This window comes from Anomalospiza imberbis, chromosome 10, assembly GCF_031753505.1.
Source record: "Anomalospiza imberbis isolate Cuckoo-Finch-1a 21T00152 chromosome 10, ASM3175350v1, whole genome shotgun sequence".
NCBI classification, from domain to species: domain Eukaryota; kingdom Metazoa; phylum Chordata; class Aves; order Passeriformes; family Viduidae; genus Anomalospiza; species Anomalospiza imberbis.
This window is the reverse complement of record NC_089690.1, coordinates 9,133,749-9,160,727: the sequence shown is the minus strand read 5'-3', so window position 1 is coordinate 9,160,727 and position 26,979 is coordinate 9,133,749. Positions and strand designations below refer to the sequence as shown.

The 26,979-nt window shown below is 39.7% G+C and overlaps 2 protein-coding genes and 2 long non-coding RNA genes across 11 annotated transcripts; 2 read left to right on the top strand and 2 right to left on the bottom strand.

Annotated features, from left to right (window-relative positions):
• Positions 1–420: 420 nt before the first annotated feature.
• LOC137479851 (cytochrome P450 2J4-like) lies at positions 421–14,044 on the bottom strand. Of its 5 annotated transcripts, XM_068200515.1 has the most exons (10): positions 13,341–14,044; positions 13,034–13,138; positions 11,874–12,036; positions 10,782–10,931; positions 8,775–8,935; positions 6,174–6,350; positions 4,043–4,184; positions 2,106–2,293; positions 1,792–1,933; positions 474–1,139 (listed from the first exon to the last, which is right to left on the bottom strand). In XM_068200515.1, exons 2-10 carry the CDS (start codon positions 13,037–13,039, stop codon positions 961–963), a joined length of 1,308 nt encoding a protein of 435 aa, XP_068056616.1. In that variant the 5' UTR covers positions 13,040–13,138; positions 13,341–14,044; the 3' UTR covers positions 474–960. The 5 variants fall into 5 exon arrangements, with proteins under 5 accessions (XP_068056615.1, XP_068056616.1, XP_068056614.1 ...); XM_068200514.1 differs by lacking the exons at positions 474–1,139; positions 13,341–14,044 and adding an exon at positions 421–448 and having other exon boundaries at positions 1,783–1,933; positions 13,034–13,219; XM_068200513.1 differs by lacking the exon at positions 13,341–14,044 and having other exon boundaries at positions 13,034–13,219.
• Positions 485–3,629, top strand: LOC137479859 (uncharacterized). Its single transcript, XR_011002559.1, has 3 exons — positions 485–575; positions 2,614–2,676; positions 2,973–3,629. It is a non-coding gene; the product is annotated as an uncharacterized lncRNA (long non-coding RNA).
• On the top strand, positions 11,419–13,040 carry LOC137479856 (uncharacterized). The gene is made up of 3 exons (XR_011002553.1): positions 11,419–11,645; positions 11,741–12,146; positions 12,873–13,040. It is a non-coding gene; the product is annotated as an uncharacterized lncRNA (long non-coding RNA).
• LOC137479853 (cytochrome P450 2J6-like) lies at positions 13,052–26,213 on the bottom strand. Of its 4 annotated transcripts, none has more exons than XM_068200524.1 (10): positions 25,125–25,846; positions 23,394–23,556; positions 22,915–23,064; positions 21,960–22,120; positions 19,523–19,699; positions 19,217–19,358; positions 17,695–17,882; positions 17,344–17,485; positions 16,623–16,845; positions 13,052–13,138 (listed from the first exon to the last, which is right to left on the bottom strand). In XM_068200524.1, exons 1-9 carry the CDS (start codon positions 25,293–25,295, stop codon positions 16,667–16,669), a joined length of 1,473 nt encoding a protein of 490 aa, XP_068056625.1. In that variant the 5' UTR covers positions 25,296–25,846; the 3' UTR covers positions 13,052–13,138; positions 16,623–16,666. The 4 variants fall into 4 exon arrangements, with proteins under 4 accessions (XP_068056625.1, XP_068056626.1, XP_068056624.1 ...); XM_068200525.1 differs by lacking the exon at positions 13,052–13,138 and adding an exon at positions 25,861–26,213 and having other exon boundaries at positions 16,407–16,845; positions 25,125–25,238; XM_068200523.1 differs by lacking the exon at positions 13,052–13,138 and having other exon boundaries at positions 16,407–16,845; positions 25,125–25,845.
• Positions 26,214–26,979: the final 766 nt, after the last annotated feature.

The window sequence follows — 26,979 nt, the reverse complement described above, 5'->3', positions numbered from 1 at the left end:
TGTGCATATGGCAACGATTTGTGGCTTCAGGAAGCTGAGCTGCTGAGGTGTTTAAAAGATATCTTTGGCATTTTCCATGAACATTTTTTCAATTTTCAATTGAAACATCTCATTTTCAATTTACCATCTCAAATCAAAGCAGGCTCCTCACCCAAACTGGTCATTGGGAAGTTCCTTGCACCTGGTGTAGCAGCTGCCCTTTGCTGATCCTAAAAGGAGTCAGGCATGGGAATAAACAGTTGTTAGAAAAGACTTTCCAAAAACTGACTTGTCAGACTTTTAACATGCTGAAAGTGTGTGTCCCAAAAGAAATCTTCTCTCTGTATCTTTGCTCTTCACCAGGTTGCAGCCTGCACCTTTTCACTGCTGGACTCAGGTATTCTCTGCCAGGTTTAAAGATGCCTTACACATGTTCTGCTGCATCAAATGTAGACATTCTCAGTAAGCTGTAAATCATCAATTAATAAAATCAGTTGTTAATTTTTCCTTCATATCTTTTATTAGTGACCATCAACAAAAAGTTGACTGAAATGTTGCTATTGATGATAGAGATGTCAAGAGGCAGAATTTTCCAGGTATGTTTTTCCAATTGGCTTTTGGAAACAGGATAATGAATTAATTCATTATCAGAGATTATGAATGAATTTTTGAAGTCTGGCAGTCAATTTTGTCATTTGCTCACATATTTATACCTGCCAGGCCAGACAGCAACTGCAAGATGCCATTATGGCTGAGAATGATAGGGTCTTAGAGATCCAAAGAATTTTTACCACAAAAAAAGATCACCTTCGTGAGCAGGTAACAGAGTCTAAATAAAATTATCTACTGTAGACAAAAGGTGGCTTTTCAACTAGAAATTCAAATCCAATACAAAAAGTATTATATGGCCTCAAGAGATACATTCAGAAAAATCAGAAAGAGGTTTCATAGATGGGCTGTGACACACTGCACATGTCCAGCCTAGCGTGGGATGGCACAGACCCTGTAGGGGTGGGGCTGCAGAGTGCCCCCAAAAACGGGCTCCGTGCTGATCTTGGTCACTCCCTCGGGGAGGCGGAAGGTGAACGCCCGCAGCAGGCTGGCAAAGAAAATGAAGAGCTCGGTCCTGGCTAAGTGCTCCCCCAAACACACCCGGTGCCCTGCAGAGGAAAGAGGGGAAGGACAGTGAGGAAATAAACCTGGCCTCCAACAGCAACTGTTTTCATCCTCACACAGTGCAAAGGTATTTTTGCCGAGTCCAGAATTTCTGTCGGACTTAGTGCAATCAATGACACAAAGTCTCATTGATGTATTTCTTCCTTCAAAGAATGTTGTCTGCAGCTATGGATAACCATGTAACCCTTTCAATTACATCAAAAGCCTCATCTTCATTTGACTGACAACTTTAAAGGAATTCATTCCACCATGTAAATGAAGAATAAGGACCTACTTTTGCTGGGAGATGTCATGTTGTAGTGTTGAATGCATAAAGAATCAAGAGGACTGCTTGAAAGTGGTTTCCATACGTATGTCTGGTATGAAATGAGTGTCTGAAATCAATAGGCACAATCATTAGCAGAGAATGTCCTTCCAAAAACAGGGCATGTTAGATATATATGTTTGTCAGGACACCTCTGATTTTTCATGTTATCATTTGTTCAGTAGAACATATGTTACTGAAAAGAACCATGTTGATTTAAGTGCTATTTTCCACAAAAAGTTTTAGAATAGACAACCAACAGGCTTTTAATTGACATCTTCATTCTACAGTCCCAATCCAAACTGTTGATGATTGTGCTGTAGCCCACTTACCTATCGAGAATGGTAAGAAGGCTTCTTGGGCCACAAAGTTTCCATCCTTATCCAAGAAGTGACCAGGGTTGAACTGTCGAGGTGTTTCCCACTGCTCTGGGTCATACAAAGATGAAGCAATATTTGGAAGAACTATTGTGCCCTGAAAGGAGAAAAACATTCATTCTGTTCCTTGTTGGCATTCCAACCATGACCCAAAGGCATCCAGCCCCCCTTCTATTGAGGAGAACGCCCTGGCACAAACAGATTTTAATGCACACCATGCTCTATTGATGGAGGAAAAGCCTGTAGCAACTGAGAAACTGTGTCTGTACCTTTTTGAGGGGAAAGCCAAGCAGGGTTGTGTTCCTCACACACACCCTGGGCATGCCAGTTGAAATAATGTTGCTGAAGCGCTGGATCTCATGAATCACAGCATTTGTGTAGGGCAGCTCTCTCCGATCCTCATAGCAGATTAACTTGGAGGGACCCAGAACAGCATCCAGCTCCTTCTGCACTTTCTCTGTGGAAAGTATTCAGTTTCAGGCAGAAAAACATATCAAGTATTTTCGGTAATTTCATTTTTGAAGACACTTCCAACTTAGAACTATGAGAATAACACCACAATTAATTTAGAAAAGTAAGTAACTTTTTATGAAGAAAAATGAAGTAGCTGGATGTTCCAACAGTTTAAACATATGAGAACTCTGCTTCTGGGTCTGAAGTTATTTGATCATAGATTAAGAAAAGACATTTGTTGCTCAAAAGTTTAAAACTAAGTGTTGCCTTACTACCACAAATCCAAGAGATAACTGATTTATCTTTGAGTTTTCTTTCGCCTAGGTGCCTCAAACACCTGCAGCCAGTTAGAACATTAAGCTCACAGCTCTCTGAAATTTATGCCAGGTGGGTCTGAGCCTTAAAAGTCTAATTCCTGTTAAAAGGGCATGGTTCTTACACAGGGCATCTGTTAAGTAAAGCAATGCCAACTAGAACAAGGTCCAAATACCATTTAAAAAACAGATCTACTGCTTGGCATCTGCCTTTTAATCAAGAACAGCATGTTTTAAATTACTTATTGTATGGGAGTCCTGGAGGCATTAACAAAAATAAAACCTTTGATTTATAAACTTCAAGAGAGGCAGTACACACCTAATAAAAATACCTTAGATTTTTAAGAAGTGATCCTGTCTTTTTTTCAGGCTTTTTGAAGCAACAGTAAGATTCAGGGAAGTCCATTCAGCATTGATCAGTCTGTGCCCATTTACATCAAGCGTGCCCTGTGACTGCCCTTCATTAAATTGACAACAGAGATTTGAGTACCTTACAGATTTTAAAATGTACATTCAGAAATATATTTAAATCAACTTCTTTCTATTAATAACTATCTTGCAGAAGCACTTGAGAATCCAGGTAGTTTGAAGTAATCAGTCACTGCATCATATAAACACACATTTCTATTCCTGATTCAGTGATGAGGCAAAAACTTCTTATGGTACAGAGTGGAACACTGTCACTGGATGTCAGCACAGGAAAAGTATGAATGGGTTCAAAAAGAAGCCACCAATTAATTAAATGAGGACAGACATACTGGTGTCAGCTCACTCTGAGAGCCCTGATGCAATGTATTACTCAAGAAGCCCAGGAAGGATCACTCTGCACATACTCTGCTTTCCCAAACATGTGCAATATTTAGCTAAATAAAATTATACAGGTGAGTCAGTGCTTTCATAACCTTAATTAGAGTAAGTGATAGAAAAACATGTGATAACATGAGATTAGGTAGAATTTCTTGTCTGACAGCTACAAGTTGACCAAATTTTTCTTATCTTTTTCTCTTTTATCCATTTAAAATCCTGTTCTCCTCTGGGTACTTGCACATATTATGCAACCTAACTGTGAGATTTCTGTTATCCAGCATAAGACATCTTTCTTCCTTTGGTTTTCATTCAGTGCTCTATGAAAGGGATTGGTGGTTATTTAAAAAACTAGACTTAAAACCAAACTTCTTAAATACACATAGAGGTAACAGAGGAGCCATCAGTTTCCACTCCTGAGTAGAATAATTTCTGTTACAAGAAACTCAAATACATCAAAGAGTTAATTTAATCCCTGGATCTACTGATGCTGCCTAGGGCAGACCTACAAGCACAAAAAGGTACATGTGCCACTGGACACATATCAGTAGGAATAATCTCTGATCCATGAAAATGTTATGGAAATTGTTTTTCCTATTGCGTGGGAGATATCTGTGATGAGTTTATCTATTCACCTTGGATGTCTGGGTTTGCCACCATATAGAGAAGGCCCCAGTTCAATGTAGTGCTTGATGTCTCTGATCCACCCAAGAAAAGGTCGTTTATAGAATAAACCATGTTGTCTTCATTGTACGTTGATCTGGGTTCATCTTTGGACTGCAAATGATAAGCAAAGTTAGAGGTTTATACATGAAAGTTAGAAAAATCAGAATTGGATTTAATGTGATTTTATAACTGGTTCCAAGCTGCAGTGTCTTCTCCTTATAGGACAATATAGAAAGACTGCTATGGAATGTGAGACACCACAGATGGCTATCAACACAAAAATTAACATTTCACAAACAGACAAGCCATGTTTGTTCCACTCTTAATCACAAAGCTAAATCATGATCTTTGGGAAAAAAAAAAAAAAAGATTACTGGCTTTATGTGCAAATGTTGGTTAACTTAGAGTGTTTCATAAGTAAATCTTCCTCTAAAGATGTGTACCAGTGTGTTATTCTTCCTATCTCAAGTCATAGTCCACCACTCAGTTGTTCTACCAAGCAGTACAGTGACCAGGCAGTGAACACTGGGCTGAGTAAAGTTCTTAACTTGTGGCATTCAGATTTCTTCTACACAAGGGTACAATGACTCACGTACAGCCGCTCTGAGGTTTTGCAGTTTTCAATTAGGAGTGTGAGGATGTGTATGTATACACTGAAATTATAAATAAACATGGCTGTGGTTTGGGGGAATTAATTGTCTATATTTAGGGAGGTTTTGCTCAGGGGTGTTGAACATTTCTCTTGCCAGTGGAGCAATTGAAAAGAAGGAGATGCTTCTCCCTGCTGTAATATCATCTAATCTTTTTTTATTGCCCCTGTTCACCTATTACAGACAGTTCAATTTTTTTAATAAACAAACTTGGATTATTTCCACCCAGCAGAGTCCCAGAAGAGCTCACTGAAACCATTTCTGGTACACTGATGTTCAAGTCTCATAAATCCTAGAACAGCTTTAGAAACAGTCAAATGCTTTGGAAGGCCAGGTGTGTTACTGTGCTGATATAAAAAAAAAATTAAAACAAGAGGATCCGAGGAGCTAGAAGCCATTTTGGCTGACATCCACGGTGTACATAAGAATATAGCAGCTGATACGGGAATTGATCAATAAATAATTATCAGGGAGAGGTAGGTGACTGCTGCAGCCCAACAGGTTGTGGCTGCCTCTGCTGCTGCTACCAGCACATGAGAGTGGTGAAAGGGACACTGGCTGTCCCTGCAGGACAGCACTGCCACCAGGAAAAACAGTCACTGCCCACTTCCCAGGGCCTTTGGCTCTCTGGGCTACTCTTGCCTTGCCACACCTAAGTCTCATCTTGCCACTTCCTCCTCTTTCTCCTTTTTCTTTCTGCAACCAAGCAGAACAGGAAGAGGAAAATATCCTGCCACAGTGGAGGAGAGGAGAAAGGAAAAGTGATTTAAGTGGAGGTAGGAGTCACTGAGGGGAAAGGCAACTGGCAGTCCAGGGATCAGGGCTGGGATCCAGTACCCAAGATATTTGTACAAATTTGTACAAGGACCATTTGGTATGGTCTAGAAAAGGGAGAGATCTTCTGAACTCCTACAGCCCTCCAGATTCCCACCTACCTCTACTATGCCTGCCTGACCAAAATGCCCTTATTTCTCCCAGTTCTTTTGTCTGGTTGACATTTCACTGACCCTGGCACTCTCCTCCAGCCTTGTCTGAAACACTGCTGACTCCTAGGTTATTTCTCCATAATATGTTCTCAAGATCCAGCTGTCCTCTTGTAAATTCTCTTGGCAAACTGGAGAAATATCGTAACCAGAGCGTCCCGCTCTGTCTTCCAAAGGCCTTCCCAGCTCTCTCGTTGTTCTCTTAGTAATTCACAACTCTTTCCTGGAGACCTTCAATCACTTTACAACTTGTGCCAATGAAAAAAAACATGCGGTGTATTAACCTGCCCTTTAATGAAAGGGTTGCAAGGTGCTGTTGTGTATCAGTGATCAGAAAGGATTTAGAAAGGTCCTGGTTATTGGATTCACATTACCATATCTAGAAAGCCAAGAGATTGTGACAATTCAATGGTCCATGTGGACCTTTTTCCCCCACGACTGTATGATTGGGCAGGAAAAAACCTTACTTTTTCAATGTGATCCAGGTAGAAGTCAATGAAATCCTGTGGCTCCTCTGGTGTCCCACGCTCTGTGTGCATTTGGATCTCTCTCCGTGTAAAGTTGCTCAGGACATCATAACAAGCCAACACCTTCTTGTGAGGCCCAGGAAGACGACTCATCAGCCAGGGGAAGATTTCATAGAGCTGTGGGAGCGACATACAAGAGGTTCTGCAAAGTCTCTATCACGAGAAAACACACTAGGAAGGCCTGCTACAAAGAGAGGTAATGCTCATGTTAGCTTGGGATTAGGGTCTCATTAGTAAAATATCCTGACAAAGACTGCTCTTGGGCTTTCAAGCTGTGAATCCTAAACTGTATAATTTCTAGTTTTGATGCTAAGATTCAGAGTTCCACAGGCATTCAGCTCAATCACAAGAAAAACTAGAATTACTGTAACTAGAATGAATGGTATTCATCTATGCAGTTACTGAGATCTTCAATTGCTATGAATGGCATTCAGGCACTTTAAAAGTGAGCTCCTGCCCTCCAGTGGAGAGCACCGGGAAGGGAGAAGCAAAAGTTGGCAACTCCTCACCAGGATGCTTGCCGGAGCCAGGACTGGCTCCCGGTGTCTGCTTTACAGGCTGGGTAACCCCCAAAGTACTCTCTGCCAATCGACTTCTCCAGGTTCCTCTATGAAATTTCAAATATCTGAAACCCAGAAAAACTAAAGAACAGCTACCTGACAATTTTGAGTACTCTCCTCTAGAAAGAAAGACAGGGTTAGCTGGCACAACTAGATTATTTTTTCCTTCTGTTTTACCATTTGGGAAAATCTGGCCTAAGAAATAGCTGACTTCGACCTATTCGGATAGCTAGAAAGTTAATTCTGGTTTCCAGCCTACATTTATGCCTGGGTAATCTGTCTATTCTTGTATCTCAGAGATACAATGTTCTCTTAATAGTTCTTTTTCTGCTCAAAATAAAACTCCAATGTTTATTTAAGAGCAAAATTTTTATCCTTTCTCAGCCTCCATTTTTCTGAGCTCTTTTTGTACTCTTTTAATCACACTTCAGAAAGCACATTATTAGGTGTTCACTGGAGTGTGGTTGAATTAGATAGACTGTACTTGTATCTTCTTATGAAATCAGTTCTTACTGTCAGACATCCAATTATCCATTAATGATTGCCTTATCACAAAAAAAGGTACTTGTCCAGTCCTTGGTAAATTGACTTAGAACTTCATATCCTTTTTTGTTAGCTCCATCTTTGGTATTTTTTTATTTGCAAAATGTGTTCTTAGACACAACTGTGGTCTGACTAATCTCATACAGTTGCCAAGATTACAGGCATTCCTACTCTCAAATATCTGCCCTCTCTCCCACTAAGGCATTCTAATTGTAAGTGGAATTTAGCTCTCAGTGTTCAAGACAGGAACTGCATCCATCCACCTTCCTGGGTACCTGCCAAAACTCCTCCTCCATTTATGGAGGGGCCCAATCCACAGTGTCCCCCTGTTCAGTGCCTGACAGCATGAGATCCAGATAAAAAATGGGGATGTGGATGCAGCAATATCCACTTTTTTGCATAATACTGTGAACTCGTCACATCTGGGAGGTGGGGAGATGGTGGCCATCCCTCTGGAATGGTTTGAGCCCCTGTTCTTATTTCCCCAACAGTATCTTATTCACCAGACTAAATCAAATCAAATCCAGGATGGGAAGCAGAGAAGAAAAGGAGGCATGTTCTCTGTCCTAAAAGCAGGTGCCACCTGCCACCACTACACTCAGCTTTCAGGACCAAAGCTAAACCAAGCAAAAGGGAACTTGAGCATAATTCAGTGAGAAGAATGTTCCATGGGATATGGGGAGACATCTGCATTCCAGGAATTGCTAATATATTCTATATTGAAAAGGTACTCATAAGATGTATGAGACAACTTCAGCAGTGGAACCAGAACTCCCAGGAAATATTTAGTTACTTCTGTGTACAGCAGGCCTCTAGTGTCAGATGGATCATTGACTCCCAGATTGTTTAATTGCCAAGCTTGCAGTTATATTTGCTCTCTTAGCATTTCCTGCCTTCTGCTGCCTGTTCCTGGAGCTGCTCCTCACTCAGGGTGAAGGAGCAGAATTTCTCTGGGAAGTCTTCAAGTCTGTGTCTTCCAGAAGAAATGGAAATAAGTAACCACAGGAAAAACACTTTGGCATTTGACGCATTCCTCTCTCTATTGACTGTATATAAAACAGTATCTAAACTTGGCACGTGAGTCACACTTTCAGACCTGACATTTAATATTTAGGTATCATGATGTCCAACACAGGAACTTGTGGTGTGCAGGGTTGAGAAACCAAGTAACAAACATGACCCAGGAGCAGTCCATGAACCTGTGCCTTATTGCAAAGATTTAGGGGCAGACTACCACAGTACCCAAACACAGGAGAATGAACCCAAATGCCCAAGGCTGCCATGTGGAGCTTCGCCATCCCACTTTGAGAGAGTTCACTGCCTAGTAAAACTGCATGGAGCATCACTCGCCCATTCCAAAACTTTGCCCAATAGCTCTTGAATCTGCATTTCTCACTCTCTGTCTTATTCAGAAAAATACAACAGATCATTCACTTACATGATGAATAAAGCTGCCCCCAAACTTGAAGACATGTTCTGTAGCTTTTATCAGCTCATGAAAGGCCTCATCTTCTCTGGAGAAACGATGTCCAAACACGACAGAACAAATTACATTTGCGACAGAGTGGACAAGAGGGAAAGAAGGATTCACAGGTTTCCCTGCAACCATAATAATAAATATCACTGTGAATGTCTCCTGCTTTAGTGAAATGTGAGAATCCTCTAAGTTACCCACAGAACTTTCAAGAAGGCATTGCATTACACAGAGAAGCATCAATATTTTTTCAAAATTATAGTATCAAACTGATTCCTCACAACCACGTTGCAATCCTGTAAGCCCAGGAACATGTGACACTAAAAAAATGCCAGATGCGTAAAATATTGCATCATATGATAAAGCAAATTTAGAGGTAAAGGAAAAAAGAAATCTACGCAAATTTGCTTTCTGGTAAAATCAAAATATCTCTCAAGCATGGGAATGACTGAGAACACTGTGGACAAAGGGAACCTGAGGGTAGAAGAGGAAGAAGAGAGGCAGTTTTATTCAGCAAGGACAGAGAGGCATGCAAGGCTACTGTGTTTTGTCCGACCTTGCTAGAGACATACAAACTCCAGTAAGATAAAATGTTGTAGACTCCTTTCAACCAATTGTGTCAACAGTATAATAACTAATTTTAAAGCAGTTATTTGAAACCCAATCCCAAGAAAACTATTTTGTGACTATGGAATATGACCATAAAAAACTGCAGTTGTGCATGTATTGATGCAACTGCCCACGACCCAAAGCATGATTCTGATTAGCAACTTACCATTCTGTGTTTTCCTTGCACACATGGTTACATCTCAATCTCTCTCCTAGCTGTTAAACCATGGGATTTGGCGCAATCTAATCATTTTTAGTTGACACAACACTAGCCACAGCATGTCCTGATTTATTGTGCCTTCACATAATGATCAGTATTGGGAAATCAAACTCACATGATCCTAACTGAGTTGATCAGGGTAGAATCTTATAATGAAGACAAGATTCTAGTCAGTGCTTTACAGAGTGTGCAAAAGGCATTACAAGACTTAATTCATCAGCACTGATTTTATCTCTTTACGCACCAGCCCCATAAAAGAGCCAAAAATGTGCCCTTGAGGCAAAGGCCAACTGACTCCAACTCTCCTCTCAACCAGCTAACCCACTCTTTTATAACATCCATCCTTACTGGACATAACTGTGACCTATTAAAGGCAAGGCTGTTCCTATTCTTTGGTAATTAGTACAGCTGCAACTCCTCAGGGGTAAGATTGCCTTCAGCACTATCTCTATTCTCCTACAATCCATCCTCCCTCAAAGGGCCATAAGGACAATTAAGGAATTGAAACATCTGGCATGAGAGAGGCTGAGAGAGATGGACTATTTAGTCTGGAGAAAGGAAGACACAGGGAGATATCTAAATATGAATAAATATGTGGTGGAGGGGTATAAAGAACATAGAACCAGACTTTTCTCAGTGGTATCAAGTGGGGCAGCAGGAAAAAATGTAAATACATTAAATTTTGCATAAACACAAGAAGTATTTTTACCATAGCACTCACTGAATAGTGGAACTGGTTACCCAAAGAGGTGGTGAAGTCTCCATTGCTGCAGATATTAACAACTCCACCCTAAGAAACCTGCTCAGATTGATCCTTATTTGAGTAGGGGTTAGGTTAGACCATCTTCAGGGATCCCTTTCCACTTAGGGTGCTCTATAATGTAAATAATAAATAAGCTCTGTTTTTTCTTCTCAATTTTAGTAGTTTTGTAAATAATTTTGAGCAAGAATAGTCTTCCTGAAAACACAAGATGGACTGGTGGCTTTGCATTTTCAGTCCATTCCACACAGACAGTGTAAGACCCTGTACACTCTCTTGTGGAACAAAAGCTGCCCTCAGTTTCAGGACAGGACGGAGAAGTTCATACACTAAAGACATCGGACTAATGGCAAAAATGTATTGATATTTGTTGCAGAAATACCTTTCATACTTGCAAAGAAGTCTACCAGGTGGTGGGCTTCTTCTTGCACTCGGTACTCCAGACCCCTTTTCCCCAGACCAAGGTTGCGTAAAGTCCTCAGAGCAAACCTCCTCTGCTGCTTCCAGGTGTGACCAGTTGCCAACATAATTCCTGCATCCATTAAAGGAAGAGCTCTTTATCGTGCTAATATTAATCATAGACAAAGACTACATCAAAGGATTTACTACGCCACAGAACATAATTAAACTGTTGTCTTGCCTGTGAACACAAAGGCACCAAGGAACAGCTGTGACCTGTAGTCATGTCGGTAGGGCTGAAATGGGCAAACTCAGCTGGGAATAAGATGACTTGCAGGATTGAGTTTGATCCCAGACAATCAAGTACCTCAGGATATCTCAGCTGCTTCTCTAGATGCTCTTTGCAGCGCTTGTCTCACACTTCCTGCTATGCCTGAAGCTCACCTGAATCAGGATAATGATTCTCATGAAGGGAAAATGGGTGAGTCAGTAGACTGTCCACAGTCAGAGAGAAAAGTTCTTGTCTGCAGGGCAGGAAAGTTCAGTATTTAGGCTTTGTGACAGGCTTTGGGAATTTCTAGTGTGGTTGGTGGTAGGAGACCTACAGGAAGATTGAAACAAAAACACACCGAATTTCTAGGTGCAACTGTGCCAGCAGGAAAATATTCCCAAAAGGAAGGGAATGGGAAGAAGATCCCACTGTCAAACTCACTGTTCATGGAAAATGTCACAGTGGGAGGCAGCTTGCCCAGGACAAGGAATTGGATTGTTTCCTGCTTTTCCTCTATTTCTCTGTGACACAACTTACCATTGCCTCATCTCATCACCTCTGAATCTGCCCCAGTGGGTATTCCATAGAATATATTATGAATCCTCTTCATCTTGCTAGTATTTTCCTCCTGCTGTTCTCCAAAAGCCATTTCACCTCTCTGTACCTTGCAGTCCACCTGGCAGTCATTCCTCACAGACAAACCCTGCCTCTCTGCTACCTCTGAAGGTGGCCACAAGCTACAAAAGATATTGCAATTTGTCAAGATTACACTTTTGTGTACTATTTATGCCAGGAATTTCTCACCTTTTCCTTTGGCCATTGCTCTGAAGAAAGGTGACACCAGCCTGCCAGAAACATCTTCAGGGTGTGTGGTCATACCATCCTTCACTGCTTGAAATCCATTCAGTATAACTACTGGGGCCCATCCAAACCATAAGGTGAATATGTTGCCATAAGTTTTTGCCAGCTAGAGATGGGAGAGAAGCCAGAAAAGCACAGATGAAATCCCACACACTGCAAATAGAGGATGAACCTGTTTTTGCACTGATTACAGGACCAGCCCTAAGGTGGAGTGATGTTCTCCATCTTTCCTAACAGACTACAATTATCACTGAGAAAGCATAAATGTCTTTTCCAACACTCACTGTTGGAAACACTTGTGTATTCCCACTTTTCAGAGCCACATGCCTAAGTCAAGAAACATTAAGTACCTTTTATTACTGTATATTAGCCAAGGCTCAGTTCACAATCCGTCATGGGATAAAGAGTATTTTCTATTTATTAATTTATTTCAAGAGAGTTTCTATCCTTTGCACAAGTAAAGTAGCACATAAGAAGACAGAACTGTCAGAGGAGTAATTAGCTTAGAGACTGGACTTTCTTCTTTCCTCCCATCTATTTTTGATCCTGTCAATACAAACAAGCTCATACACACAGAGTGCAGGGAAGTATCAATTTACTGCTCGAGCTAGAGAGTGCCAATGTTCAGAAAGCTACAAATCCATGCTGTGAAAGTAATTGTTTTTAAGTACTTTTTCCCTGCCTCCAAATCTTATATATAATCCCTAAAGATATTTAATCCTAAATTATATCAATTTTCACATTAATTCATAAAATTTAGTGGCAAGGGGCAATTGAAAGATATCAAGTTTCACACAAATTTCAGTGAAAATCAGTGTTAAAAAGGGATAGGTTTAAACACCAGAACAACCTTCACACATTCAGAAATTCCAATACCAAGTAGTAGCTTGGCAAACTACTTTACACTGCAATATCTTTTTCTTATTTTGCAAACCAAACCAGCAGTTCTGAACCAAACCACATGTGATATCACAGTGGCCAGTTAACAGTTACAGTACTACTAAATGAATTTTTGGGAGAGGATGTTTTCACATAGCAAGCAACTTGAGAAAGGAGAAATCACAAAGACTTTTAGACAATTAGGAGTATCTGAAAATAAGTACCTGCATGAGAAGATCACGATCAAACTGAAATTTCAGCTGTATCAGTGTCCCAAAGGCTGGGAGAGGGACTGGTCCAGGAGGAAACTGTCTCCGCACTCGCTGCAGCTTTAAAAACTGCTTAATTAGAAGAAATACAGCCACTGCTATAAGAGCTTGAGTTATGCTCAACATTTTAGTATCTGCTTTACCAGCTTGCCTTTATTCAAAATTGTCTATTGAAGCTATTAAGACTGGTTGCGGTTGCTAAACCAGTTTTTTCATAAGAGCTTGAATTTACATAATAAATATTCCCCACCCCTCACCCTACCTCTTTATTATCAACCACTCCCTTTTTGTTCCACTCATTACATTCTCATGCTTCAGCATATTAATAGATGCACACCCTTCTTCTTCTCCTCATCCAGATTATACTTATTCAATATGGATCACAGGATTTGTAGGAATGGTATCTTAAAAGACTAGGGCCAAGATTTTCCAGGCAATGGAGATGCACGTAAATTCTCCATCTAGTTTTTCTGAGCCAATTTTGAACGGTATGTGTTCCTACAAATACTCCAGAAATGCTTTTAGAAAAGCAATAGCCATACATACAAATTAAGCAGGCAAATGTAAGTGGATATTAAATCTTGGAGTTTTTAAATTGGTCTGTATATATTCCATGTACACTTTATATCTAGTAATGGTAAGGCTGATAGAAAATAAAAGCCCACATTTATCTTAAGATACATATACAGCTATCTAATGCTTAATACAAAAAGCAAAATTTGTTACACTCTTGAATGTAATTGAAAACATAACTGGATTCATGTATGACCTCACTTTTTTTTCCTAACGTGTTAGCACTAGGTAAACTCACAGAGGGTTTTTTCTGCTTCTGCATTTCCCCATTCGGTCTTGACATAAGGTGGGTACCCCATATGCTTTGAGAAATCATCAGAAAGTATGTGAGATAAATAATGCATATTCATAGAGAAAGTTCATCTAGTGTTAAATATACAGATTTAAAAGAAAAAAAAATTAAAAACACGGGAAAAACCTAATAGGGATCTTGAGCTACCACCAGAACGAAGGGCCTCAGCAAGAACTAGTCATGACATGAGTGCGGAAAAAAACAGAGTCTGTAGCCAGGGCTCTTTGCCAAGCCTCAACACCAGCAGGAACCACAAACACAGCACCAGGGGAGTTCATATGCTGCAGTCAGACCATGGAAACCTCACAAGAGGAGTTCTGGGTCCATGGGATCATTGCAGTCCTGTATTACAGATCCAGACTGAAATGCTTCCCTCTCAAAATTGCCCATCCCTTGAGAGCAAAGCACTTGTAAAAGAAACATGTTTTCATTAATCTTCTGAGGAAACTGCCAAGACTTGTTCACCAGCTCACTTTTTGCAAGCTGACTTTGGGACATAAACTATTTCCAGATTTTGTGGCTCTAGAACACAGAAGACATTATCCAGAAAGAACAGCCTGGAGTCTGCCAGCACACAGTTTACAAACTTCCAGCTCAATTAGCCTTCAACCACAGCTCCTTGTTACCACTAATGCATAACTGATTAATGTGTACTAACCAAGGGATGTTTATAGGTTTGCACATAAGCTTTGTTTGTGTATACTAAAAAGGTGATTTTTCAAGACAATCATTTCTAATTTATCTCTCTCCTTCAATAGGGAAAGTAAAATTCTCTTTAAAAAGAAATTTGTTAAGTTTTGGCTTCTCTGTCTCCAGTGTAATCTCACAAATTCTGCTTCAAATCCCCCAATTTATTAGAACTTTTAATTTTGAATCAATATAATACATTCCCTTTTCTTTTAGATATTACAAGATTTTCCATCTAAATGATTTTTTAGATTTCCATCTAAATAATTTTTGTCCACTGGAATTTAAGCCCCAGTGCCCTTCACCCCACAAGGGCTGCAGTCTCACACCTTCAACCAGTGTTCAGCTGGAGCCAGCCTGGAATACAGTTCTCTCACACTGGAAAAGGAAGATGACTATGGGTTGGTTCAGATCTCAGGGATGGGATTTATCTTACTTTATTTGATGGAAAATGTATTTATGAGATAGCCAAGGCTCCATTTGCTTAATAATTACTAAATGCAGCCAGCAGCAGCAGCACTTCTTCAGCACCATCTACCAGCTATTCTTTAGGATTAGTGATTTTTAGCTTGCCAAAGGCAAGCAACTGCTGCCTCCCCTCCTGGATCCAGATGGATAAAAATGAATCATTCTCTAATCAGTTTGGAGCTGGAACAGGGGGATATTTGTAGGTCCACCACAAGGGAACTTCATACCAACCACCTACATGCCAGGACATGCTGGACATGGGTAGAACTATCCCATAAAGGTAATCCTGTGGGGATACAAACTGCCAACCCAGGTTTCATCCTGTATGCACACCCCTGCCTGTTACACTGGGGTGCTTTAAAACACAAGGTGGGCAAAGAGGCACCTGAAACAAATACAGCTGTGATAATGATGTCAGTCCTGGAGATGGCACTGTCAGCTAATCAGAGTATAAAAATAATCCTTTCTGTGTTGGCATGCAGTATCCCATTTGTACTTCATACAAGAAGAATGTATCCCAATGCCAGAAAAGAAAATCCCTTGTTAACTGCCAGTAAGCAAACCAGCAAAAATCCTAAGGACTTCTGCCAAGTCCTTAGGCACCTGGCACCTGGCTCATGAAGGCTTCCAGAATTCTTCAGTAGTGCCAAATCTGCTCTTGGTCATGGTGTGCTAAGTGAAGTCATCTAACTGTGATTAAAAAATCCATTTTTAAAAATGAAAGCATAAATTAAGCTGAATAAATTTTTGGATTATCTGGAGCAAGCATCAGAAGTCGACTACCTGGCATGAGGTTCCCATGTCGCTGGCAACCAGTGGGCTCATAAAAAAGGATAAATTATCAACACTCTGTGACTGCTCATGTTTTCATTTGTCTTCCAGTCCTTGCTCTTTGCTTGCGATATGAAAAGCTCTCCACAGCTGCCTGATGAGGCCACTCTTCTATTTTCACCAGAAGGGTTGAAATGCTACCTGGTTGAGTGGGTGAAATCTTGAACTGTCTTCCCAAGTGACAATGATAGAGTTGTATATAACAGGCTTGCTCAACAGCAAACCTTATCAGTCTAAGGGAATGTGTTATCACAGATCATACTATCTGCCTCTAGAAAGCTTCCTCCAAGAGCTTCTTTCACCTCCTGCACCCACTAATATCCCGAGACAGACTGGAAGACCTCTAAGCCTCTCTCCACAAATGCTACTGTGGCTTATGAGAAAGAATCTTTATTCATGAGACTTCCAATTCATAGATGACTCTTCAAGATCATTCTCTGTAAATCCTCTTTCCAGTTGGTAATATATAACTCCCAATTCTAATTATTCCCTTAATGTCTTTATTTGTTACACTTCAGGAGAAGTTTACCAATATTTTCCAAACAGAAAAAAAAAAAAACAAAACAAAGTGTGAACCCTTTATAATTATAATGCTCAGGATGCAACTGTCTGTCAAGAAACTTTCAGGGTAGTGATTAACCAAATGAAGAGGAAAACATAAATCTTAGGACATGCAAAAAGGAATTCACATACAGAAGCAGTTTTACAGAGTGACTCTTCCCTGAATCTGCCATTTCCTAACGAGGAATGGCACAGAGCTGGTAGGGAGGTGGCTTCATTGTGCTCCCAAAAACAAACTTGGTGTTGACTTCCTTCACTCCTTCTGGCAGGGTGAATGTGAATGCTTGTAGAAGGGTGCAAAAGACAATAAAGAGCTCTGTCCTTGCCAACAGCTCCCCCATGCACACACGGTGCCCTGTGGAGAAACAGAAAAGGCACTTCAGCCAAAGGATTTCTATCCCACCTCCCATTCTAAACTGCCTGCAATTTCCTTTGCTTGTTTTCTGCAGACTTTATCCTTTTCTCTTAAGTTTGTCATTTAGTGATTCATTTTGTATTTCTGCAAAAAGTTTAGATCTACATTTACATTTATAAGACATTATAGAAATTGTCACCAGGGTGGCATAGTTCACATTTGCAGTCTTCCCAGCACCATGCATTTTTCTGCTACTGCTTCAATAGCTGGATCTCTTCTCAGAGAGAAACTGGATCTGTCTTCCAAGAAAGACTTTTCTATGTATCATTCCTTCTCTTCCAATCTTTTCCACATACAACTAGACTTCTCTCTTCTTGGAGATCTTTAAAACAGTTTGTATATGCCCATTTGTAGGTGCCTTCCCAGTTATTTTGGAGAATGAATGGATCTGAAGTTGTTACCACAAGGAGTAAATAAATCCCTGTTCAATGCCCTTACCTATAGCAAATGGCAAGAATGCTTCTCTGTTTACGAAGTTTCCATCTTTATCCAGAAAGTGGCCTGGGTTGAACTGATCAGGTGTTTCCCATTTTCCAGGATCAGCCAGAACAGAGTCAATATTTGCTAAAACTACTGTGTTCTGGAAAAAAGGAGCAGTGGCTTGAACAAAAACTGTGACTGTATCTAGGACAAAGCCTTGTGAAAAGCCATCCACACAGATAGTCAAACCCTAGAGGCACTGCTAGAACAAGAGTTCACATCCCCAGTCAGGAAAAACCTCAAAAACCTTTCTAAAAGCAGCTAATGGACCAAAGACCAAATTCATTCAAATATGCAGCACATTTGTACCTTTGGAATATGATATCCCAGCAGCTCCGTGTCCTTCACACTCAGTCTGGGCAGTGCAATTAAGAGTATGTTGCTGTATCGCTGGATCTCGTGAATTACAGCATTTGTGTAGGGCAACCTTTTCCTGTCCTCATAGCAAAATACATGGGAACAACCCACAACAGCATCCAGCTCCTTCTGGACTTTCTCTAAGGAGGAATATTCAGCTTTAAATACACAGCAAACAATCTATAAACTCTATAGTCATAATTTTTCCTGTTGCCTTCTGCAGTCAAAATGGCATCCAAGCAGATGAAAAAGATACTTTATAAAAAATAATGCCTTCAAATTCCCATACAGATGACCTGAAAAAATTTGACGTTGAGGTTGTTTATAGGTTGCATATATACTTTAAAATAAGATAGCAGATGAGGTCATTCTATAATAATATGTGGGTTCCTGTTACATTTACTGCTGTAAGGTAATTTATAAAAAGACTTTTATTAATATTTACTTCTACAGGCAGGGAGTCAACTGGAAAAAATATTAATCCTGTGCTAGGGGAACAGTTTAGTAATTGATCAAGGATTGTTCTTCATTAAGAAACACATAGATTTTGCTTGTCATCTACAGATTCCCAACTGCTGTTCTGCAATTACTTGCCTTGGGAAGCACTTACACAAATTAATTTTTCCCAAGGACTTCTTTTTTTTTTTTTTACTTACAATCCGAGCTGAAATGGTAATTTCAGATTTTTTTTTAATTAATATTAGAGACTCTATCATTGCAATTAGAACTACCCCCACAAAATTTAAGAATATGTTAATATATCTTGAGAAGATGAAAAATCATGTGAAAATTCAGTATGTGCAACCCAGTCTCAAGTTTTAAGTCTTTTGAAGGTAACAAAAATGGGAGATCCTTTCTCCTTAACACTTCTACTTGCCAGGCTCCTGCTGTGCCTGGTACTCGACTTAAATTCTCAAATATGAGGCTTTTAAAGTCAGTTTTGTGCCTTCTAATCCTTTCTATCCCATACACTCTGGCTCTTTTTTCAGTCATTTTACTCCACCAACCTGTAACTTCTGTGAATATCATTATCAAAGGAACACATTTTTAAGCTACTCACCCCAATATTAGCAGCCCCACACTGTATTTAAGTTATTTCTGCTGTGAGAGGCCAAGAGCAAATCAAAGAGCAGGAGTCAGGGATTTAAAAGGATGAACCAAAGACTCCTTAGTGGAAATCTAAGCATTACTGTCTGTGGAAGGGTAGTGGTGCAATTTATCTCATCTGAGACTAAATTCCTGCAGCTGATTAAATTAATCACACCCTGTATTCTGTTTAGGTCTGTTAAAAAAAAAAAAAAGAAGCTGGAATGATTTGCCTGTATGTGAGAAAGGATACAGCAAGAAACAAATTAATGCAGTTCGTCTGATTCATACTTCAATAATTAGTTCCTCTACTTTTCTTTGAACAGGCACAACCACTATTTGAACTTGTATCCTTGCTAGAGTTGCAGACCTTTTTGGATGTGCTTACCTTGAATGTCAGGATAAATCACCATATAGAGCAATGCCCACAGTAAAGTGGTAGCTGTAGTTTCTGTGCCTGCTATAAAGAGGTCAGCAACAGTCTGGATCAAGTTTCCTTCATCATAAGTAGCATCGGCATCTCCTTTAGTCTGCAGATAAGAATTGAAAAGAAAGTTATGGCACACAAAAGAAGAAGCAAACCACCTGGAGAAATAATACACTTCTAAATCTATATTAGACATCATTATAATCAAAGAAACACTTAAAATCCTTTGTCGTTAGTGAAGTGTGAGAGAAGTTCAGAAGTACTCACTTTATCTATCTCATCCAAATAGTAATCAATATAATGTCGATTTTCATCACGTTTTCTTTTTACTTTGTGACTTTCAAGTTCCTTTGCTAACAGACCATTCATAAAATCTACACAGGACTTAATCTTTTTAACTGATGGCAGAAAATGACCAGCAAGCCAGGGAGACAACTCATATATCTGTAAAAGAGATATTTTAGATATGTGATACTACATATAAATATGTGGCATTTAGCAAACTAAATTTGAATCCTAATACAGGCTTCTGGGTAGTGGAAAAAGCAAGTGAAAGACTGATGATTGAACCAGCATTAGATTGAAGGAATAGTGCCTATCCCATGATTCATTGAAGATTAAAACCTTTCTTAAATCTATTTTTCCCTGGAGCAAAATCAAAATTTCTCTCAGTTTTATACTATTAAGTTATAAATATATGTGGGGGGGGAGATTATATAAATATAAATGTGATGTAGAAAGAATAAATCAAATTCCTTTCTACCCCAATTCTTTTCTAGGCTGAACTTGGGTCAGCTGAACCAAGGATCTCCCATTAAACCTGTCCCTAGACTCATTTTATCCAACACACATAAATTTTCTGTTTCATCACTGACAAAACCAGATTCAGGCTGACTTCCTTGACACAAGTGAAAACAGAACTATCCAAACCCAGGTTTATTTTCTTACAGTAGGATAGTGAATGGGTGGGAATTTTACTCTCATGTACTCATAGATAAGAAGCAAGTAGATCACATCTGTGTGATGGGCAAAGCAACTCAATGACCCAGAAATACTGAGCTGTGTGGATTCCCTCCCATTTATTCCGTGTTCTAAACATATTTACCTTCTTGTCTTCTAAACATATTCACCTTCTTGTCCTTATACTTTTATAAAGCCACATATCAGCAGAAAAAAGTAAAACACTTCTTATATCCATTCTGTTCTTCTACTTCATTTCACTTTCTTTTCCCTGCTTTTACAGACTGCATCATGTCCTTCCATTTACAGAACTATTGCAGTTTAAAATACCCATTAGGCCATAATGTCTGGGCTCACCTATTTAAGTGGCAGCACCATTACAAAGATTTATCGCCCCACAAGCCTATTCAGAATCCCAGCTCTATTTCTTCTTTGCCCTACTGCATAATTTTCCTTAGCACTTCCTGTCCACTTACCAGGAAAACAGGTAAGTACAGCCAGTCATTAAGGGATTTTACATTCTTTTGAAAACACTGTGGAGAGCAGGACACAATGAAATGTTGGACTAGAATGTTTTTGTTGGCTCTGGACACACTATTAAGGTGTTTTGAAAACAACTTATACCTGCTGAGAGCAGTTTGGAAATAGCTGAATCTGTGTCTACCCTGATTAGAAGGGTAGCTTAGGAATCATTTCACTGGCATCTTCTGGGATAGTTACTAATAAGTAATTATATTTTAGCTTATCTAGCCAAAGTATCAAAATAGTCCTTAAATCCTCTAGGACCTACTTACAGCAGTTTCCAGTTACTCAGAGATGGTGGAAATCACACAAGACACAGAACTGGATGAGTTCCAACAAGTTCTGCAGAAGCAGCTGCCTCATGCATGGGTAAATTCACTTTTTGACTATACACAGTACTGTGGTTCCCCTTCATAAATGATTCATAACAAAACTGCCCCAGTCTGAGGCCACCTGTTCTGCTGCTTTGGCAGCTGCAGTCACAGATGCACATACAGAAGCAAGAGAGAATTTTTCTCTTCAGTAGACCAGATGTGAAGTTAGGACTTTGTGCCTTGAATGCAGACAGATATCACCCAGCAGCTAAAGGAGGGTGACTTGCAGTGTCACTGTACTCTTGTAAGGATGTGCAGCTACAGGTTTTGCTGCCAAAAACTGTAGGGAAATGCTGCCATTGAGCAATTTCATGCCATGTTACCTTTGCGCAAAACAGTTACTCTACTCCAGTTTCTATGAGGTTGACTGGCAGTAGAGAAGGAAGCAGTAAAAATCCATTTACTCTTGACATTTTTTGATAACCGTGTCATGTAATAGAGTGAAGAAAGCCAGTTTGCCAGACAGAAATTAAGGTAAGCCTATTTCAGAGCTTTTTAGATAATTTAACCCATATTCTACTACTGATTTCAGATATAGTTTCAAACATGGAATTGTACAGGTAGCACTTTTAAAAAGAAAGTCCTTTGTACGTCTCTCAGCCATGTAACAAATCCTTGCATTTTCATCCCTGTCCCCCATACACAGGAAAGTTCTGTGCTATGATGAAGCATAAACAATTGAAACAAGTTTTGAACTAGGCATCTTGAAGCACTGTTCTGATGTGCTCTTCAGAAATTCCAGGTGCTCTAGTTTTGGTTTTTTTTGTTACAAAAGTAACAAGCAAGTTGCCTTTTTTCACTGTCTATCTATAGAGACCAAGAAAACAAACAAAATTGATTTTCCTCACAAAAAATGAGATGCTGTTCAAAAATGCTGCCAGGGTGTCAAAGGACTCAATCAGGCGATGAAAATTCTCGTCATCTCTGGAGAAACGATGTCCAAAAATGATAGAACAAATTACATTTGAGACCGTATGAACAATAGGCATAGTGGGGTCCAGAGGTTTTCCTGTAAAAACAAGGTACTACATTCACCATTAAGACTTACTGTTCCTGCTCTTCCCACTGACAGGAGAGCTGATAAAATTTCATCAACATTTCTGACATTAATTAGATCACTGGATGGCAAATTGTAATTTATTGATAAAAGGCCCAAGTAAAAAAGTAACTTCAGACATCTAAAAAAACCTCTTGGTTAAAAAAGGGGAAAACTGCTGGTGGGAATGGAATTAGTGGTATTAATTATAAAAATACCCAGATTTCATCAAACCTTGGCATCAGCAGGTCTCACGTTTGGCAAGAACCAGGGTACAAAACCAGCTGAGACATTAAATACACAGATGACTTGAGAACATTTTATATTAGAATATTTCAACCTACCCTGTGCATCCTTGGTCAAAGCTTTGCATATTTTATGCTTTTTCTTTTCTACACAGGAATAGGAGGCTCTGTGACACTGATGTTTTTACTGTTTGCGGTTATCCTGATGCTGTTACCATAAGTAACATAGAACTGACTCAGAAGTAATAACACTGATAGGGACCATACATACATATATATATACACTGGTATATTATAAATATATAACTAGACATGTAGATAACAAGACAGGAATCTCTAATTCTGTGATCTTGCTGTGGAGTTTCACACTTCCACAAGTATCTCATGCAGGTAGCATATACAGACTTTTGAGACTCAGCTCTGCACATACCCTTTAAATCCATTTTTGTAATCAAATAGTTTCAAAAGTTACCAGTGCCCCATTCTCCCACTGCACAGACTGCCCTGCCCACCCTCACATACCATTTGTTTTCTGTAAGTATTCCACCAAGTGAGCAGCCTCCTCTTGCAGTAGATAATCCTGGTCTTTTTTCCCTACTCCCATTTTCCTCATTGTTGCCATTCCAAAACGCCTCTGCTGCTTCCAGAGATGACCATTAGAGAACATAACACCTAGGATCATAATGAACTGATACTGTCAATACCTAAATTAATGGATTGGTAAGGTTGATACATCCAAGAAGCTTCTCTTTTCTTCTAATTTTTTACAGCAGTCTGGCAACATTTTTCTTTCTTTTTGTATTTTAGCCATTTATCTTCTGTATAGAAGCTCTTACATTAACTCTATGCTGTCATTATTATGACAGAATATAGAACTGTTTTAAAAACATATGAAAATAAAAACTTTTTTCCTGATGTAAATTAAGGACTTTGAGACTCTAAATCAGTATTCAAAACTAGGGATAGAACACATTAAAAGAATTTCTGAGAACAGTAATTACCATTTCCACGTGTCAGAATGTGAAAGATTCTGCTTTCGGGCCTTCCAGCAACATCTTCAGCATGGGCAGTCAGACCTTCCTTCACTGCCTGAAACCCTTGCAGGACAACTGCAGGAGTGTTTGAAAGCCATAAGGTGAAGATATTGCCATGAATTTTGGCCATCTGTAGAGCAAGGCAGAATCAGAGTAACAGGAGTGAGAACTGGTACTTTTAAATCAAACAAGATGAACCAAATCTTCCTGGGCAGATGCCTTCAAGGTGACTGACTTTGAGAACAGAGCATCAGGTATGCTCTTACATACAGTACAGTTTGAAGTCAGGTTTCTATCTAAAGTCTCATTTATTAAAGATCATGATGTTTCTAAAATGTCAGCCAATATTGCCAAAGTCTGTGATGTCATTTATCATGTCTTACAACTCAAACTCATTGTAGATGAACTCGTCCATCCTCACCACTTGCTACAAGACAGCAGTAGCACATGAATTTGATGTGAACCATCTACAGATTCCCCTTTGTGTGTCAAGTGTAGCAAAAGCAGTGGAGGAGCTGAGTAATGCAGGAATCACCCTTTCCTTTCCAGCTCAGCTGTGACAGCCTTGTCTTCAGCTGCCGTGCATGCAGGCATCCCTGGCAGTGGACAGGACAGTCCTTCCCCTGGCTGCTGAATCAGGAACTAGAAAAGTAGCAAAATAGGCTGGAAAGAGTGGTGTGTTGCCAAGACATCCCAAGAAATGCAGGACCAGAGGATAACAAAATTTTTCTGCCTGGGAGCAAACAAGAGAGAATACTTATGCACAGTGAGCAAAAATGTATGTGCCTGTACTTGCACATTTGTGTTTAATTTCATTTTTGTAAGGACCAATCCATGGCTTTTGAAACCTTGGGATGACCAGTACTGTTCTTCATGTCTGGGATGTCAGAAATAGAAGAAAACACAGCAAACAGACACTAGCTACTATTTAGTGTTATGGAATAATAACACTTTGCCTTGAAATATGAAGCTCAGGAGGACAGAACTGGCAGGACACGGAAAAGCCGGGAAAGGGAAGGTTAAGAACAAAGAAGGAGAGTGAGGTGCTATTACTTACATATTTAAATGTTAAATATTTAATATAGATGTATGAGAACTATAAAACAACAGATACAAACTTTAGAAGCAGACATACAAGTGGACATAGAAAAAGGTTTGAGAATACTATGAATTATTTTAGCCATGTAAAAGCTCAGTCTTGCTAAGCAGACTGACTCTTGTGAAAATCTGACCAAATGGTATGTCAGAAAAAAATTCATTTGAAGACCTTTCAAAAAATCCATTTAATAAATATATTTTAAAATCATCCTTTCTGTACTAGAAACACACACGTCCTCAGTAGCTATTTCATGGGATACTTGGAAAATACCAGTGCAACAACAGTCAAAACACAGACATCCAAAAGACTGTACAGAATTAGTGAGTCTACTTTAAAATACAGCTTCTTCCTATGTGTAAGGCAGGACTATTATCATCATTATGGTTTTGTTCATACACACTTAAAGTACTAAATATGTATTTAATAGTAAGTGCAAATTTTCACACAAAGAAACAGATATTTTAATTATCTCCACCTATTTCCACATTTATACAATTTATAATAAATACCTCCCTAGCATTCAAAATAAGACTATGTTAAATACATTTACTTTTCAATCAGCTTATAAGTCCATTAATGAATTGCCAGAAAATACATACTTTTTTAAGATGTTCATGATGAATTTTGAAGTTCATCTGCAGCAGATTTCCAAAGAAGGGATATGGAGTTGGTCCAGGAGGAAATTGTCTTCTCATCCATTGAAACTTGAGAAACTGTATCAACAGCAGAGACACCACAAAAAATACCAGCACCTCACTCACTACTAACATTTTACTTCTGATTTACACAGCTGCGTTGTCTCTCTGCAACTGCTGTGTAGACAGAGGAGCAATCAGTTTATCTTGCTTTTGGGGCACCTCCCTGAAAAGAGAAAAAACACTTGACACTCCTGTGACTCGCTGTCTTTCCCTCTTTATCACTTTTATTTCCCCATCCCAGAGAATTAAGTGTTCTTATTTTTAAACATATATAACATCATTATATTGCAGCTACACATCTGTCAATCATTGCCTCTTCAAAGGACACAAAAATTAGGTTAATTATACACCTCTTTGTGCCATGACTCCTGCTGTGACAAAAATCTCTGCCCACGGTCCTGGTTTCATAAAAAACCTCTTGCAAGAATGAGAAATTAAAAAATTTCCCGAGGGTTGGCTGCACACCCAAGGGCAGTGGGATTATTGAAAATTCAGGCTCATCAATAGCCGTCATATGCACCAACCATGTGCTCTGCTACTTAACTCGCCCCATACTGTTGATTCTGATGTTCTCTGCTATTCTTTCAATATTTTTCCTCACAGTTTATATTGAAAGGTGCTTGGGGGATGGCTCTACCTTTTAATTTTGTGCCTAGGGCACACACAGACCATAAAAGACTCCAACTGATCATTGGGTAACAAGAGTTTGTTGGACACCCAAGTGTCCTCACACTCCCTGCTCAGCTGCACAAGGAAGTGGGGCTGCAGTCTCCTTGACCAAGCAGAAAGCAAAATTTCTTCACCCCTCCACCTGCCTGTGGCTAATCCCCCTGGATTGCCTGCAGCAGGAACAAAGATGACATACTGCTGCCTCTGAGAACTTCTTTCACAAGTTTCTCATGCAACTGAGCAACTCCATCTCTGCAAAGGGTGGCATTTGAACATGAGCAACACAGATTTGGCACTTGCACAGGAACAGCATTAGCTTAGACTCAGCTCATCTGACTTAGACAGCAGCATGTGGCACTCTAGATGGCCTTGCTGCTCATGTACCAAACTTACAGAACTGGCACAGCTAGAAATAAAAGTTGTGAGGTGTGAAGGACATTGGTTTGCTCCAGAAACTGGGCAGAACATAAAATAACAGGGTAAATAGCATTTATCCATCTTGCTGGCCACTGATCAAACTGAGATCTAGGATCAACCTGAAAAACTGAATTACCCATTTTGAGACCAGTTTTGGGACTTTTAGCTCCTTCACTAGTTTTGCATTTTCCTGCACAGTCCTGGCTGGCTGCTCTGCATCTCCCCTGGCTCTCCGGACTCACTCTGACTTTTCCATACAGATTAGCCACATTCTGGTGATTGCACCTCTCAGCCTAGGTATGAACTGCCTGCATGTAGGAAGGCAGCTACCAAACAGCTTTGCCAAGTCTTTGGGAAAGATGTCAAAGGGAATACAAATTTCTTTTCTCCTCATACAAGATGGTGCTGGAGGATTGGGAAGAGAGAAGCCTGATAAGGTTTTGTAAGCTGTATTTGCCACAGCTTCTATGAAGAGAACTGAATGCCTGGGGAAGCAGTGGTTAGAGCTGGCTAACAGCTTAGAAGGACAGAAAGGTATCCTTCTAACAAGTGAATCCTCCTCCTCTCAACTCTTGCCAGGAGAGCTGCTGGCCCATTCTCCTCTCTCCCTTCCTTTCAGCCCATGACACAATGGATAAACAGAGCAATGCCAATGAGTCCTTGAAGCATG